The 18013-nt window shown below is 37.9% G+C and overlaps 1 protein-coding gene across 11 annotated transcripts in view; it reads left to right on the forward strand.

The window, feature by feature from the left end:
* Positions 1-18013, forward strand: part of RTKN2 (rhotekin 2) — a 213618-nt gene that overhangs the window by 45209 nt on the left and 150396 nt on the right. For 8 of the 11 annotated variants that reach the window (XR_013824351.1, XR_013824352.1, XR_013824353.1 and 5 more), the window contains exons 1-2: positions 4881-5154; positions 11630-11826. Coding sequence is in view for 5 of the 11 variants with exons in the window: in XM_079900719.1 (XP_079756845.1) it covers positions 5095-5154; positions 11630-11826 (257 nt within the window). In the remaining 6 variants the exon portion in view is untranslated. Of the gene's footprint in view, positions 1-4880; positions 5155-11629; positions 11827-18013 lie in introns of those variants that run through there. The other 3 variants (XM_079900723.1, XM_079900722.1, XM_079900721.1) reach the window with 1 other exon arrangement.

The following is an 18013-nucleotide window of genomic DNA, read 5'->3' on the forward strand; positions in this document are numbered from 1 at the left end:
TAAATATAAACTTGTAAATACATATATAAGTATATGTATGTATTCCTAAGCAATGTATTGTTTAGATTCTCTTATTCATCTTTATAAAAATTATATATTTTATGTACTCTTCTTCAACTTGCTTTCTTCATTCAGTATTTCTAAGACTCAGGCATGATGTTACATGTATCTATGGTTCATTCATTTTTGTTGATATATAATATTCCATTGGGTAAATCACCACAATTTTTTTGCCCATTCTCCTGAAATGAACATTCGGATTGTCTTAATATTTTTGTTATTACAAGCAGTGTTGCTGGTGCACATTTGCAAGAGTTTATCTAAGGATATATAGATCTAAGAGTGGAATTGCTGGGTATTCCCATTTTCAACTCTGTTAAGATAGTTCTGATTTTTTTTCCAAAGTGATTGAACAAAGTTACATCCCCTCTACCAGTGTATAATATTTTCTTGATTTTCACTTTCACCAATCCTTAGTATTATCAAACTTATTGTTACCAATCTAGTGACTATAAAATATTATCTCAATTTTACAGGTTAAAGCTAATGATAAATTTGAGCAACTTTTCACATTTTATTTGCCATTTGGATTTACTGTCCTGTAATATGTGCCTACCATAACTTTTGATCATTTTCAACTGGGACTTTTTTTGATTTGTAGGAATTCTCCCTATATAATCTAGGTATTATTTTTCAGTGGTGGGTAATATATCTTGAATATATCCAACCCTATTCACATAAGCTTTTCTCATTCAGTTCTCAGTGTTCCTCAGGTCCTGTACGTTAGCTCATAGGCGCTGGTGTTTTCTTCCTGCAGTAGCAATGCCTCATGTTTATGTGGGATAGCCAGTTTACAAAGCACTCTCACAAATCTTATCTCATTTGAGTCTCTCAACAACTTCTAAAAGAGAAGTTGGGTATTATTATAATTGTTTTATAGATAAGGACACTGAGTGGCTTGCCCAAGGCCACAGGGCTAATAAGTCCTCAGACTCCGTATTCCATATCCCCCTTATGATTATATGACGCTTCGGCTGTTTATAGATGATGGCTTATTCATTTAAGCAAATGCTGCACTTCTGCTTAGCATCTTTACTTCAGTTCCTTCTTTTTTATGTTTATAATTCAAGATACAGCTCTAGTCTATGAAGTTCATTCTAAATTCATTACCTACAAGATAATGTAAGTATCCAGATGAGTAAAGGAAGCTCCAATATGATTATTTAATAGGGTTTTTAAAAAAAGAATGTCCAGGGCTTCCCTGGTGGCGCAGTGGTTGAGAGTCCACCTGCCGATACAGCGGACACGGGTTCGTGCCCCAGTCCGGGAAGATCCCACATGCCGCAGAGCGGCTGGGCCTGTGAGCCATGGCCACTGAGCCTGCGCGTCCGGAGCCTGTGCTCCGCAAACGGGAGAGGCCACAACAGTGAGAGGCCCGCGTACCGCAAAAAAAAAAAAAAAAGAGAAAAAAAAAGAATGTCCAGGAGGATACCAGAAACCACAACAGTTACCTGTTCTGGGGCAAATCACATTTTTGAAAGTAATGGGTCTATTATGTAAGAAAGCTGATTTCAAATTCAGTATTTTTCTTTCTTTTGGCCTTTTAGAGAGTTAAAAAGAGGAATACGGTGAATAAAGAGAAGAAAAATTTACTTTAATATTTATTAGTATTATCTAAATTGGCTGTTCTATTTATGTCAAATACTGATTTTCTATTTATTTATTAATTACTAAATATTATTTATTTGTTGTATTAGCTATAATTAATACTTATAATTAGTATTAAATGTTGAACTTATAATGGGAAGTGATATTGATAGGACAGTAATTCCATCACTCAACCTCTGGCTGAAGCTCCTACACCTGGGCAGTTGAGTGAGAAACCACCTACTGTGCGAGCCCAAGTGGGTGGGCTGTTAGCTCTCAAATGAGAGATGCCCAAGTGTCACCTGTCAAGTATTTGAGACGGTGAAATGTAGTACTTCTTACTTTCTGGGAGTTGTTAAATTCGCTCATTCATTCACCCTCAAGCTGATCAAACCACTGCATGTGAAACCTTTAATCATTTGATAGTTTTCATAGATTATTCAATTTTTATGTACATCACATACACCAGAGAAAACTATGTTTGATGAAATTAGCAGTAATAAGAAAGGACCTGAGTATAAATAAAGAAATAGCATTCCTACTCTGAGGTATTTTAATCACCATAATAGTTGTGTCTTAAGCACTTCCTGGGTACATCCCTTGATGAGTAATAAAGAGATAGAACCTCATTGTATCTTCTTCTCCAAAGAGAAAAGTTTTAATAGCAACTGTCTGTTCTACAGATAATTACTAAATATGACCTTTCCTAGGTCTCTTTTTTCTAGTATAAATGCATCTCCAATTATATACCTAGTATTTACTCATCAAATATTCCTACATCAGTGTCCAATTTAAAATTTGTTGGCTTGCTATTTTATTTTTGATTAGTGGCATTTTGCTACTTTAATTAGGGTACTGAACATCACTGTCAGTACTAAGGTTTTTGTTTTTGTTTTTCTTGGGTCTTGCTTTTTTGGCACGTGGAATTTTGTTTCGTATAAAACAAAATGACTTTCTCGTGGTCTCTGATGATGGTCTCCTTTAAAATTAAAGGAGCATCTGGTTTTGGTGTGGGGATGATCCACGATTACGTTGTGACTGATCTATATTAGTTACTTGTACATTCTTTTTTTTTTTTTTTTTGGAATTTCACAAGGGGAAAACTACAAGTAATGAGTTTTATATAATTAAATTTGTTACAGATTTTCATGTTCAGGATAAACGATTTTTCAACCTTGGGTGAAAAAACTTGCATCAGTTTAAGGTGACTGTGTTTTACCTTAGGACAACTGTTGCATGCCAATTTGCGCCTGCGCACACGCGTGTGTGTGTGTGTGTGTGTTTAAACAGTTAAAACTGAGTTAAAAGATGTAAATTTAAAATTGGTTGTGTATCTAATCTGCTCCAGGTTCAGTATATAAACAATTCTTTAAAAACAAACAAACAAAAAAATGGTTGGCTTGGTCCTGTTTCCATGAAGTGATGGTTTCTCTCAGTATTTTGTTCTGAGTCTGAGAGCTGTGTATATGAGAAATAATATATGGCTGATAACGAGTACCCTGTGTGTATTTCTGAGTCAGGTACTATACTAGGCTCATAAGGCTCACTTTGAATAGGGGATAATTATACCACAAAGTGGTAAGCATGAGAGAGAGGTGTGCATAAGGGGAGAAGGGTACCTAATGACTCTAGAATTCAGATCTGTGTTTGGAGAGAATGAGTTGAACTCTGTATTGGTAGTTTTGAACTCTACATATTTCATAGTTGTGTGTAAGGATCTGGGTCATCCCTAATGACCCATACATTGCTAATGTAAGGGGAGAGCCATTCTTAGATGGGCAGCTTCTAGTGTCACTTGGTCCAGGGCCTTGAAGAGGCAAACTACCCTTTTGAGAGAAAGGGCATTCTTTACATTTTCACAAATTCATCTCCAAACTAACTGGTTTAAAAAAGTCTTGTGGATAATGTGACCACATAACTTAATATCCACTTTGCCTAGGACAAGACAAGATTTGTGGGACATTGGGACGACAGACCCAAACAAGGACTGTCTCAGGCAAATAAACAGTCACTTTATATATGGAATGAAAAGTGACCTAGGCCTTTAGGAGGTGAGCTGGGATGGTTGATTTGATAGATTCTACCCTCAGGAGAAAAAATTGTCAGAAGCCAGAGACTTCTGTTGCCTTTTCAAGGGAAGGACTGTGGATATTTTTTGTTGTTGTTTTTAATAAATTTGTTTATTTATTTATTTTTGGCTGTGTGGGTCTTTGTTGCTGTGCACAGGCTTTTTCTAGTTGTGGCGAGTGGGGGCTACTATTTGGTGTGGTGCGCAGTCTTCTCATTGCAGTGGCTTGTCTTGCGGAGCACAGGCTCCAGGCGTGTGGGCTTCAGTAGTTGTGGCACATGGGCTCAGTAGTTGTGGCTCATGGGCTCTAGAACACAGGCTCAGCAGTTGTGGCGCACGGGTGTAGTTCCTCTGCAGCATGTGGGATCTTCCCCAACCAGGGCTCGAGCCCATGTCCCCTGCATTGGCAGGCAGATTCTTAACCACTGCGCCACCAAGGAAGTCCAGGACTGTGGATTTTTAAAGAGTTTACAAAGGCCTGAAATCTTTGGCACTTCAATTTTGATTTTTAAAGATTCCATGCTTTGCCATTATATTTAATTCCCAATAATTAGTTTCCCAATATGATTAAAAGGGTCTTTATATTGGTCTTTAGTGACAGCAAGAAATGGGACTCTGGGGAAATGATACCTCATTCAGCTGTCACTTTGGATGTTGATGGGGAAAGAGTAATGAAAGAGGTTTTTTGCAAGAAATAACAGACTACTCGGCTGGGGGGGAGGGGCATCTGGAATTACAAAGAAACACTGTGGACACAAGAAAAGGGCTTGTTAAATGCCTGACACGGTGTCTCACCAGCCTGATTAATAAGGCCATGATCTCTAAGTGACCCCGGGTGACAATCTGCGCTGTGTGTGAGTGATCGCTGAGGGCCGTGTCATTTGGTTCTCTGGGAGTGAGACCACGGGTTGTCTGTGGGAGTCCAGGGACTGCAGCCTTGGGTCAGCCCACCCCGAGCGCTTTGGAGGGCCTATGCAGGTCGAAAGCTCCCTGCGCAAAAGGCTGGCCTTGAAAACCAGCAGCCGAAATCGTGCACCAGGGCAGGTGCTCTCAGTGACCAGTGCTTTCCCCACGATCCCGCCTACTCCTGTCTCAGGCCCGCCCACACGCCAAGCATTGCCTTAAGTCGGCCCACCGCTCCCTATTGTCCAGCGGGCACTGAGAACTCGGGTCTCCGCAACGTTCAGGCGTGGGCGGCGCGGGGCGCGCCCACTGCGCGTGCGCGCGCCGGCTCGCAGGCCCCCTCGCCCCCTCTACGCCGGGACTTGGTACGGCCGGGACGTCCCGGCGGTTGGCGTCCTCCGCTGCTCCAGTCAGGGGCGGGCTTTTCAAATCTTACCTTTGGAAGAGTGGCGGCGGCCCAGGCTGTGGCGCTGGTGATGGAGGGGCAGATCCTGAGGGGACCCGAGCTCCGCCCGGCGGGGCTTCCCCCTCAGCAGGTGAGTGAGGAAGGGAGCCGGCTTCAGGTCCTCAAGCGGTCGTTTTGCCTGGACGACGGGAAATCCCCCCCCCCCGCCCCTTCGCGTCTCGTATTCCGCCGTGGCCAGGAACAAAGAACTAGGCGACTGCACTTTTGAGGCCTTAATGGAGCTTGGAAATCTCCCCGTTCCCGTCTCCCCACCCTCTCCCCCAATTTTCTTAGGGAGGAAACAGGCCCGGAATGGGGAAGCGACGCCGGAGTCTTGAAGCGCGTTTTGGGGCGCACCTGTCCGCCGCCCCTCCTCCCAGGATTGGGACGCTTGTCTTTTTGCAAGGGTGGGTGACGCAGGGGGAATGGGAGCCCCGGGATATCCCGGAAGCCCACCCGAGGCCCGTGGAGGACACTTGGCTTATTACTAGATTTGACGCAAAGCACAATCACTGCAGGAGCTTTGTCTACACACAGTATAAACTTGGTGGAGAGGGTGGAGAAGTAAACTGCAACCGCTGAACTCGAGAAAAAGTTGGTCTGATAGTGGATTCTTTTTGAATTGGATAGGAGAGAAGTTTGGTGTTCGGTATTTATCCATGTAAAATGTGTGTTAGGAACCTTTCTACTTAATATAGTCCAACATTATTTCTTGGCAGTTATTAAAAGTTTATACTTTCCACTCTTAACCTTTAAAGAGAACTTAAAAGATGGGACTTAGAACTCTGATGTCTTTGAGCTGGATCTCCACTTCCAGTTTACTCTCCACCGTGTTTTCCCTATTTTTAAAGTAGATTAAACCATATGAAATTCCGAGTTTTGTAGGTCAAAATTGGTAGAATATTAACAATTTTGTATGGTCCCACCTATTACCTTTGCTTAGCAACGCATTTTCTTTTCTGTAAACCTTAGAACCCTCAGCAGATAGAAAATTGTTAGGAAGTCTCCATAATGCTGTGAAAAGGAAAGCAAGACCTTGAGTCGTTATGCAAAGAGGGCAGTAACTTTATCAGTAATTTATGCTGTGTTATGCCAGCATTTCCAAAAATTTCAAACATTTCGATGCAGAGTGTTTCTTTTCTGTTCTATCCTGTTATGTACTTTTGTTACCGAAATTGGGGCCCGGCTGCTGGCTGCTCAAAAGCCAATAAAGAGGCAAGATTGGTGGAAAGGAGTTTGCTTTGTTTTGGATGCCGGCAAAGGCCGGGGTCGGGTGGTGGGGTGCAGTGTTGGACGCCTGTCCAAAGGCTGACTCTGCCCCGCTGACAACCTCTGGACATGAGCTTCTGTAGACAGAGGGAGGGGCCACATGTGGAAACGGCACAGCCAGCTCTGACAGCCGTCTTGAAATTGGTCTTGCAGTGGTCTGACCAGCGTCGTCGTGATTATTTTAAGCACAGTTAACCTTCAGTTCCAGGGTTGGTTTGTTCCCATTTCTTTGAGGCTAGTTCTCGGATTTTGGCAGCTTATGTCTCGGCGCAGTCTGGTCGCCATGTAGTTAACGTCCACCTGCTGGGGGTTTCAATACCTATCAGACAGCTCCCAGGATGTGGCTCAGAATATTACCTATAGCCCTTGAGAAGGAACTGAAGGCCCTCGACGTGGCTTACTGACTAAATTATTATTGTTTTGTCCCATTTGACTGCTTTTCTTTGCTTCTGCATATTCTCACTTCTCTGATTAAACTTATCGTTTGACTCAAGTTTTTCCACGGGCAAAAAGGCAGGCTGAGGACATGGGGGGCAAGGACCACGGGGTCCTGCTCCGTTTCCCTTTGATTGTACTAATTATTTTTTTAAATTTGATTTCTAGTGAATCGGTGATCTTGAGGTTCTTGCACTTACCATGTAGGTGTTGGTGAGGCCGATCAAGTATATTTCTTGAGCTGTGTGCACCAGTAAATGTTTTTGTATGGTACAAAAGAGATAAGAGGATAAGGTCATAAAAGAAGTTTAGCTACATGGAATGAAAAGAAATATTTAAATATACGTAACGGCTGGATTATTTACATGTAGGAAAGTACATTACTTAAAGATTCTTAGGCAGCAACAAATTAAAATAATTGAGTTGTGGAATTCCTTCTGTTTGGATCTTGGAGAAAAATTGCAAAATAGTAATAGGTTTTAACCTAACAGGAATATTGAGGGTCAGTAAGAGAATTTTATACTTGACTAACACTGTCTCTGTGTTTCCTTTGATCCTAATGAACCTGCCGTCAGATAGGGATAGCACCAAAGATTTTGAGATGGTCACTCACTAGTGTAACACCTCTACTCAAACCTTGGAGTCATCTGTGACTACTCACAGCATAGAATATTGGCTTTGGAGTCAGATTAAGGTAAAATCCAACTCTGTTTGTTGTGCAGCCTTGAATAAGTTACCTGTCTTTTCTAAGTTGCAGTTTCTGCAGTTGTAGGATGGTAAACTGCTTATCACAGAAATTTGTTGGAATTTGAGAACCTCTTTAAAGTACTTGCCACAGTACCTAGCACTCATACATGCTTGAGAGATGACTTATTTTTGTTATTATCTTTTGTCCCATTCACCTGAATAGTTGGCATAGCCACCTACCTTTTCTTACAAATGTTTAAGCTTTTGAAATTTTTATAAAAATAAAATTTGAGAAATAATATTTTCTCATTGCAGAAAAGTAAACATAGACAGAAACGTGAATTTAAGAATTCTTTCTCCAATTCCATTCCCCAGAATGAGCACTGTTAACAACTTCTAGACTTTTCTCTGTATGTAAACAACTCTTAAAATACACAAAATTTCTTTTGGAAAGAATGTATACTGTATATACTCTTCTGCAATCTTTTTCATCTTGCTCTCTTAGCTAACATGGTTTAACTATACCCATTAGGTGGGTGATAGTTTCTATCTGGATTACTACAGTTTTCTTACCAGCAGCCCAACTTCGTTTGTTTTTTTACTTTTTTTTAGTCAGTGCCTAATTCCAACACTAAAGTCATTTTCTTTGTACTTCCTTTGTGCCCTTCTAGCTCTTAAAATCTAGTGTATTTCCATTTTCTACATTATCTAAGTTTGCACATTTAAATCATCTGTTTCATTCTTAGCCTTGCCCTATCCATTTATTTTTACCTGCCTGACTTTAAATACCTACGAGATAAGGCTTCTCTTTGACCTGACAGCAAGCGCTTATTTAGAAAATTGAAGAAGAAATAACAAAAGGAAGGCTCTCTCCCCATTCTCCGCTCTTCTTGGAGGCTTGAATTCACACACTTCTAAGAGGGATGCATACAGGGAAACATGCTTTTGTCATGGGCCCTAGTCAGTCTTGACTCTGCCATTATGGTTGAGGCAGTGATGATTTTCGCTCCCTACTCTTCCTCTTTGAGGTCAGTAAGCATCATCATTGAATGCCACCCTCATTACCTGATCATTGTTCTCTCTGTGGTTCGCACTAGACATCACTCCTAGCCTAGGAGCACTTTGTACCCCTTTTTAACTTAAAACAAATCCTTTGACTCCATTATGTTTTTCTTGGCTAGAGTAGTTTGCTTGACCAGAGATGTTTTTTCTCTGCATGTAAAGTATAGATGTGTACTATGTATTATAGTATATATTATGCTAAAAGAACTTGTATGGAGAACACAAAACTGGCTAATACAATGGTCCTTTTTTTCACCCTGAATGTGTTAAAAAAAGAAACTAGCACAACATTTTAAATCAACTATGCTCCAATAAAAAAAATGCATACACTTAATTTATCCGTCTCTGTCAGCCCTCCCAGATCCACATCCACTCACTGTAGAGCAGGGGAGGTAAGGTCATAGTTTACTAAGTATGTTCATTTGGCTGGGTTAGGGATCAGCAAACCACTTCTGTAAAAGGACAAATAGTAAATATTTTCAGCTTTGTGGGCCACACAGTCTCTTTTGAAATTATTCAGCTCTGCCTTTGTAGCTTGAAAGTAGCCATAGACAACACAAACGGGCATGACTGTGCTCCAGTACAACTTTATTTACAAAAACAGGTACTGGCCAGGCTATAGTTTGCTGCCCACTGCTCTAAAGGACAGAATTCTAATATAATATCTGCTAGCTATATCTCATTTCCTTACTGAATATTTAATCTTAAAAATACTGTAATTTTTTTTAAACCCTGACTTTACATTTCCTTTCTCCACTATATCCCATGCCTCTCTACTTTTATGAAGTCTTTATCAATAAGTGAAGAAAGACAATCTTCATTTACCAGATGGAAACCTTTAGAAGTCCGAACTGATTCCTTAGTGTTGTCTCCGGCCACCTACTGGTTTCTAAAGGTTGTTGCAACTTTCCAGATGGCTGGGGAATTTCAAGTAGTGCAGCCCTGGTTCTCTGCCGTGGCTGTGCACTGAATCACCAGAGGAGCTTTAAATAAAAGAGCAGGTTCCACCTCCAGAGATCCTAATTGTTTGGGGGTAGGTCATAAGCTTAGGTACTTTTGTAAGGCCCTTCCTCTCTGCCTGAGGTGATTCTAATGTGCAGCCAGCTTTAAGAAGGACTGTGCTAGTCCTTCAACTGGCTGCCTGACTGTAGTATTTAAACTGGCTGCCTGACTGTAGTATTTAAACTGGCTGCCTGACTGTAGTATTTAAAAAGCAAACTTGAATTTAATGGCACCAGATGGTATTCGTTTATATTTGAGTTGTGGGGTAAAGTTATTCATCCCACTTTCAAGTTTCTCCCTAAGTAGACTCTCTAATGCTAACCCGCCTGCCAGAGTTTATTTCTATAGACATATGGGTCACATAGATAATTCTTATAATTGATTACTAATTACATTAAAGAAGAATTTACTTTGGGACTGACAAGTCATAAAAAGATGAGATGGAGTTGTTGAAATTCAGTCATGTGTAAAGAAGGAAAAGCAGCAAATGACTACATTTATATAGTACATCAGTTTTGAGTTATACTACAAAAGAAGGTTTTTATGTGGCGATTACATCATGTAATTACAGGAGGTAATTAAACAGATCTGTTTTCTGCGTGTGAATAGCACATTTGATTGATTTGGATAATCAAGTTAAATCATCTGCAGTTTTTCTTTTTGGGTAATCATAGACTATTGCTCTAACTTTCAGCTTTTCTTTTTGAAAAGATTGTCCTTTCAATATCTGGAAATTTTGTTATTAGATTCATTCAGATTTTTGATATAAATTTTATTCCAGTTAAAAGGTAAACTATGGCGTTCATTTTTTGTTTTTTTTAACTGCAGAAGCTAGGATGATCTCTTCATTTTTAGAAATAGACATACTGAAGCATTATTACATGTTTGTAGTATATTAAAGAGTATCTAGTGATTTATAGTTTTTAAAAAGTCACTGAATTTAAATCAGAACAATACATTTCAGTTTATAGAATTTTGATGTTACATATGAAACTTGTTTATAGAGCCAGGCCATTTTAAGATCATTGTACAGAATGAAAGACTTTCAGAACTAAAATGATTTAGTAGTTTCATGGTGACTCTTAAAGCTAAAATAAATATATCCAAAAACTGTGTTCTAAATCTCTGTTCCAGGTAGCTAAAGCTTCTGACATTTTCTTAGCACAATTCTTTCACTCTCTTGCTTCTGAGATTTTATTTACATTGCTTACCCTAACAAATAGCCTGTCACCTCTCTGCTGTTTAACCTTAGTTTCTTTATTCAGCATCTGTTCTTTTAGAAAGTGTTTCCTTGGTTAATTTAGTGTCATCAGTTACATCTTGCCATCTCACAGTGCAACTTACATAATACATGCATGTGCTGTATTGTTCACATTGGTTATCATATTCTTGTATTAGTTTCCTGAGGCTGCCATAACAAATTACCAAAACTGAGTGGCTTAAAACAACAGAAATTTGTTCTCTCAGAGTTTTGGAGTCCAGAAGTCTGAAATCAGGGTACCTGCAGGGCCATGTTCCTGCTGAAGGGACTAGAGAAGAATCTGTCCTTGCCTTTTCCAGCTTCTGGTGGTTGCTGGCAATACTTGGTGTTCCGTGGCTTGTAGACTCATTACTCCAGTCTCTGCCTTCATCTTCACATGGAGTTCTGTATGTATCCCTCTGTGTCTTCACTTGGCTTTCCTATGAGGCCAACAGTCATTGGATTTAGGGCCCACACTAATCCAGTATGACCTCATCTTAACTAATTACATCTGCAAAAGTATGTCCAAATAAGGTTACATTCTAAGGTTCTGGGAGGACAGGAATATGTGGGGGACACTATTCAACCTTGTACAGTTACAGTAAGAATATATATTATTTCTCACCTTTGTTTCTGTTCTGTTTATCCAGTAGATTGTAAAGACTTCCTAATAAAGCAAGAAGTTAAGATTTTGCACAGAGCCTTTAAAAGATTTTGTACTATCATACACTAAAACTTTGTTACTTTCCCAATGTAGTATAAAATTATAATACTAGATAGTACATTTTCCATCTATTAGGGGTAAAAAGAAATGTTATAATTTTGGGTTTTGCTACCTTTTAAAAATGCTTTTTCTCTCTCTTTTTTTAAGGACTGCAGCATTCAAGAAAAAATACATTTAGAGATGCGAATACGAGAAGGGGTATGGAAACTCCTTTCTCTGAGCACTCAGAAAGACCAGATTTTGCATGCAGTTAAGAATCTCATGGTGTGCAATGCTCGAATAATGGCTTACACATTGGAGCTGCAGAAATTAGAAGAGCAGATTGCAAATCCAATTGGAAGATGGTTAGTGACATTGTTTACCTATGGCTTTTAATGTACTTAAATATTTACATTAAAAACATCATATAGGGCTTGCCTGGTGGCGCAGTGGTAGAGAGTCCGCCTGCCGATGCAGGGGACATGGGTTCGTGCCCCGGTCCGGGAAGATCCCACATGCCGCGGAGCAGCTGGGCCCATGAGCCATGGCTGCTGAGCCTGCGCGTCCGGAGCCTGTGTTCCGCAAGGGGAGAGGCCACAATAGTGAGAGGCCCGCATATCGCAAAAAAACCCCCCCAGAAAACGAAAAAAACACCACCATATAATTTAACCTGAAATGTCAAATCATCAAAGCTTTTAAAAATTACGCTGAAGTAGCCTCTGATATCATAAACATTTTTAAGTAGGGCTCAGAGTAAACTTACTATTAAGGCAGCAGTTTTTACTGGCCAGTTTTGTTGTGTTCAGTACTTCCAGATTGTAAAATGAAGTGGTTAAGAAGCAAGGAGTGAGGAAATATTTTAAGAAGAAGGACTAAGACTGATATCTGAGTGTATAGAAATGTAAATTAAAAAAAAAAAACTAATTGCTTAAAAATAAACTGATAAAAAGATACTAGCTGAGAGTAATGGAAACTTAGAAATTGAAATGAGTGGGCAGCAAAATTAAAGATATAAATGGAATTAAAGCTATGAATGGGATTAAAGCTATGAATAGACTTAAAGATATGAATGGAAGGGAACTTAAAAATCTGGTAACACATTCCTTTCATATGTTGAGTGTAAGTTCCAGAGAGGCAAGTGACTTACTCAAGGACACTTGAGTGACACTAGTGACGCTAGAACACTAGTGAGTGTTCTAACTAGTGACAGAAGCTAATGAGAGGTTACTTACCATTTGCTAAGTAACTTCTGGTCCTTGTTCTCTCTGTCACTACATGCTGCCTTTTTGGATCAGGTCTAGATTTTGTGTATGAAATTTACATCCTATCCTACTTACAATGCCAAGTCTTATTTGGACCTTAGGATTGACTCGATTTAGTGGCTAGATATTGGTTTCCTTTTTAATATAAATGGTTTCACATTATTCATTGTTGATGAGTCTTAAAGCTGTAACACTAATTAAAAGTTTCTTTTTAGACATTAGTGGCCATTGATTGGGCTGTTCATGGTACACCTCCATGAAATTCTTGAAAAGTAAGGTAAAAACACAGGTCAGAGAAAGAGATTTTTGTAAAAATAGAATATTGATGAAATCGTATAATAAACACTTATGTACGAAGTGGCTAATATTTATTAGCTTTATTCCCTTGGGATAGCTGTTTAATCTCTTTGTGCCTTATTTCCTTCATTACAGTTGACATAATAATATTTACATTTTGAAAATTAAGATGATATATATTAAAAACCTAATAATACCTTTTATGTAATTAGTACTCAACGTATGTCAAACAATTTTCACTATTATTTATCCCTGGCATTATAAAATGAAATTATTCCAGTATCATAATCCAGGAAAATACTTTTCAGATACACATACACTGGACTAAGGCAGTGCTTCACCAGCTGTGTCAAATATATTACTTAGAGTAGATGATTTTGTATCACAAGATATGCAAAGCCAACGAATAAATATGGCGTATCTTTTTATAGCATGAATTTTTAAGATAAAGCATTAGGAATTTAGGATTGTGGCATGGTTTTGGATTATGCTGCTCATCGGGATACATGTTCCTTCTCCCCAGCCTTTATAACAATGTGTTGTCAAGGGGCGGGACTGTTTAAGTGGAAGAATTTTAGAAGCACTGGTTTAAGTACAGTGTGGGACTAAACACTCAATATTATATCATTTCTCACAGTTATATGGAATGTTCCTCCGGGAATCATGTCTACCCTTCATATTCATGTTCTTCAAGTATAACGAATTGTGAACTGGCCATTTTCTTTAACAACTTTCCTGCAACTTTCCTGAAGTTGCTGATTTGGAAAAATGTTAAATAAGCTTAATTCCTGTTGGATTTATATAACAAAGATAAGAAAAAATACCTGGGACTCTCAACTGAAGATGTGTACAATTTTCAGTTTCTTTACTGATTATCTTTGATAGATGAAAATAGCTTTGATGCTATATTTGTTTTATATTTGAACATTTATATTTGTTCATCACTCCTTGCCTCCGTTAATTATTGAATTATTTCTTTAAAAAATCTGAATATTCTATATGAATTATTTTGTTTACAACTTCATTTTGTTATGTGCAGATATAACCTGAGGTTACTGATCAAACGTAACTGGAAATTATAGTACTTTCCTTCTTACTACATAAAAATGATCTAAAGATAAAAGAGAATCCCGTGATAGTTTTTTTAGTTCCTTGAAGAAAGTTATGTAAATTATGCCATTTGATTAGTCAATCCAATATTTATTGAATATCTACTACTTGTAGAACACTTATTTAGTATTGTGCCACTGTATCCAAATTCAAAGAACAGAATTTGTCGAAATGTGAGTATGTTTGTATATTCAGCAGTCAAATACCTTATCTTTAGAGACTCAGTGGTCTGTTCCTTAGCTTGGTTTTGAGGGTCTTTAAGATAGAAAAGTGCTCCACTTTTACTTTGCTACCAGAATTAAAATAGCATTTTAACGAGCCTCCTGCCTACCACTAGTCTACCTTCTCTAAAATTTTATGATAAAATGTAAAAAAAATTAATACAGACAATACATCTAGACTCTTTCAAAGAAGAATCACATCAGTATGAAATGGTAGAATCGAGGAAGGTCTAATGGAAGAATTGGGTCTGAATCTTCCAGATCATAAAGGATGGGTAGAGTTTGGTTTGTTGAGTAGAAAGAAAGCAGATTAAAAGTAAGAAAAATAGCAAAACAAAAGCTTAGGGTGAAAAATGAGCATGAATTCAAGAACATTGAAGAGATGTGTTTGGTTGAGGCGGAAGATCAAGCCAAAGTTGAAAAGGAGGTGGGTAGCAAAATTCAAGAAAGTTTACAATGACATCAGGTTAACTGGTATTAACTGACAGCCTTTCCAGGTGCCAGATACTGTGCTAGGGTTTCACAAATACCACATCACAAACTGAGAGAGGTATAAACCTCTTTATTAAAGATTTGGGAACAGGAACTTGGAAAATATTAGATAACTGTTTCAAAGGGCACACAGTGACTCTGTGACTAGGATGTGAACCCAAATGACTTAAAAGCCTGAGCCTCGCTTAACCTTCCCCAGAGAAGCCCATGTATTTTGTACTACCCCAAGTTGCCCTGTTCAGTTGTTATAGGACTTTACATTTATTTCATTGTTTATCTTTTACCATTTTATTTTCAGTAAGAGAGAGGCATGATAAAATGGGTGTTTAAGAAGGTTATCTGGCAGTAGAGTATTGAAAAGGATGGTGAGACAAAATAATTGAAATAATAAATTTTTAGGGAAAATATTTAAGAACAGGCAGATAGAGAAGTGATCAAATAAGTAACCTTTGATGAGATAAATGAGATAAAAACTAGTGCATGAGTTTTGGGTTATTTTAATAGATATTTACTCAAGGTCCTCTTGATACAGTAACAACCATTCTGCAAACAGTTTCACTTATTTCTCAATTTATTATGAGTTTATTAAAGTAAGCAAATAGTCTTACTTCATTTTACAGCCTGTTTAAACTGGGGTTCCAGGAAAGAGTTAAGCCCTAATGCCCCAAGACATGCATTGTATACAATGACTTAACTTCCGTGTATTTAGAATACTACTAGTTTGGTACCATTCTTGGGAGAATTGAGAAAATAGTCATTCTCTGGTTTAGTTGAGGAACCCCACTTGGGAAATCAGTGATATAGTCATATCATTTATTCTTTTTTTAACCACCTATCTGAGAATATTGGTAATTGGTTAAATGTTCTAATAATGTAACAGAAGCTTTGTTCTCCTTAAATGTATGTAATTATGAAACACCTTCTGGTATACTATCTATTTTTTACATCTAAATATGCGAACGATACCCAGGTTTGTGTAAAATTCATAATAGAGTTGTGTAAAATTCATAATTATGAAACACCTTCTGGTATACTATTTTTTACATCTAAATATGCGAAAGATACCCAGGTTTGTGTAAAATTCATAATAGAGTCAGGGTGACTCAAAAAAAAAGTAGAATATGGAAAGTGTTCTAGGTTGAGTAGACAGTAGCTAGTGAGGGTATGGAGTGGAGCACGGACAGCTGACTGCCTTATTAGTTCAAAGGGTAGGATTACTTGGTTACAGCAGTCTGTCAGTATGCTAGTCTTTTAAGTGGTAAATGAGACTATCTCCCTGCCTTTTGCCTGCATGTTATAGCCATATATACCTACTTAAAAGACTTGCTTATATTGGTCCACTTCTTAAAAAACAGCTAATGGTTTCCATTTACTAAAATTCCTTAGGTAGGCATCGCATTCCAGGATCTTCGTGGTCTGATCTCAAACTACTTTCATAGTAGTTTACAAATTAGTTCTTAACTTTCTACTTAACAGATTTATTTCAGCCAAATGCTTGATCTGTATCCCCAAAACAGTTCTTGATTTTTCTGTCTCCAGTGCTTTTGCTTATACCGAAGTGCCCTATCTTCCATTCCCATTTCATAAGACCTCTTTTGCTCTGCAGTACCCTACTTGCATCATCAAAGTTTCCTTTGAAATTGTATTCAGAAAAAGATCATTTCTTCCTTTATGCTCATAGTAAGGACTCAAAAAATGATTATTTTCCTCCTTTTAGTTCTAGTAGCATCTGAACCATGAATATCTCACTGTAGTATACTATATTCTAATATTCTATATTCCATTTATGAGCATGTATTATCAATTAAATTATAAACTTTTAGGGGCAGGGACAATGTTGGTTCTTACTTATTAGATGAAGAAGTAGAGATGATATCACCACTCATTTCATATGGTCATTTTTGAGGATTTAGTGGCTGGAGCTTGGAGGCAACTCAACTAATGTTGATTCTTTTCTCTTTCTTCTTTGTATCCCCAGAACACCTAACAGTGCTATGTAACTATTTAAGAACAATTTAATTTGTGCTTCATAACGTTTTGCCTCCTCCTCCCTTCCATGTGTATGATGAGCAAATAGGGCTTATAATTTAATAACAGTTAATTATATGGCAGTTACTCATTTTTCTTCTTTTTACTTTCTTCCATGTTCTTAGGTTCTTCCTGTTTTTGTTGGTCTCTGTGCTTGACATGTTCCAGATTATCATTTACTATTTTCTACTTCGTTCACTTTTTTAAAACCAACTTTTTATTATGAAATTTCATATGTAAAAAGTTTAAGAATAGTATAGACGTCATGTATATTCTCCACCTGGAAGGACCAGTTAATAGTTTGCCACATATGTTCATCCACTCTCCTTCTCTATCTTGGTACTCATACACACAGACACATACTCACACACATGTGCATGCATGCATGTACACACATACACATTTTTCTTTTTCTGTGTTGAACCATTTGAAAATAAGTTGCAGACAACATGGCATGTATATCTCAGTAGTTCAGCGTATATCTTCTAAAAACAACATTCTCCTATATAACCAAAATATGATTATCATATATAAAATATTGACAGTAATTGCATAATCATCCACTAATATTCAGTCCATATTCAATTTTACCTAGTTGTCAAAAGAAAATTCTTTATAGTTCCTTTTCCAAAACCAGAATTCAGTCAAGATTCATTTGGTTATGTTTCTTTAATCATTTTACCTTTATCTAAAAACTCCTTGCCATTGATGCTTTGAAGAGTCTAGACTTTAAAAAATATCCTTTAAAAATATTCTGCACTGTATATTTGTCTATTTAGGGGAGGGAAGAATTTCTGCTCTACCCCTCTTGGTTCTTTTGACTGGTCTAATAATTAAATAGGTACAAGACAGATTAATAGGAGAAAAACAAATTTAATTTCGTACATATGGTGGTCCCATAGGTATAAGACTCAAGAGGTGACCAAAGCATGTTGTTTATACACCTTTTTAGACAAAGAGTAAATTATTTGTGAAGATTTGACAAAACAAAAGGGTTTGGGCTTGGAGTAGCATATTAATGAAGAAGTAATAAAGTTTGTTTATACAGCTTCCTCTGCCCCAAACTCTGTATCTCTGGTAATAAGGATGCCCTCCATCCTCCAGCATAGGGAGGATATCTTCCCATGGGAGCTTTGTTTCCT

The sequence above is a fragment of the Stenella coeruleoalba genome (assembly GCF_951394435.1).
Source record: "Stenella coeruleoalba genome assembly, chromosome: 16".
Taxonomy (NCBI): domain Eukaryota; kingdom Metazoa; phylum Chordata; class Mammalia; order Artiodactyla; family Delphinidae; genus Stenella; species Stenella coeruleoalba.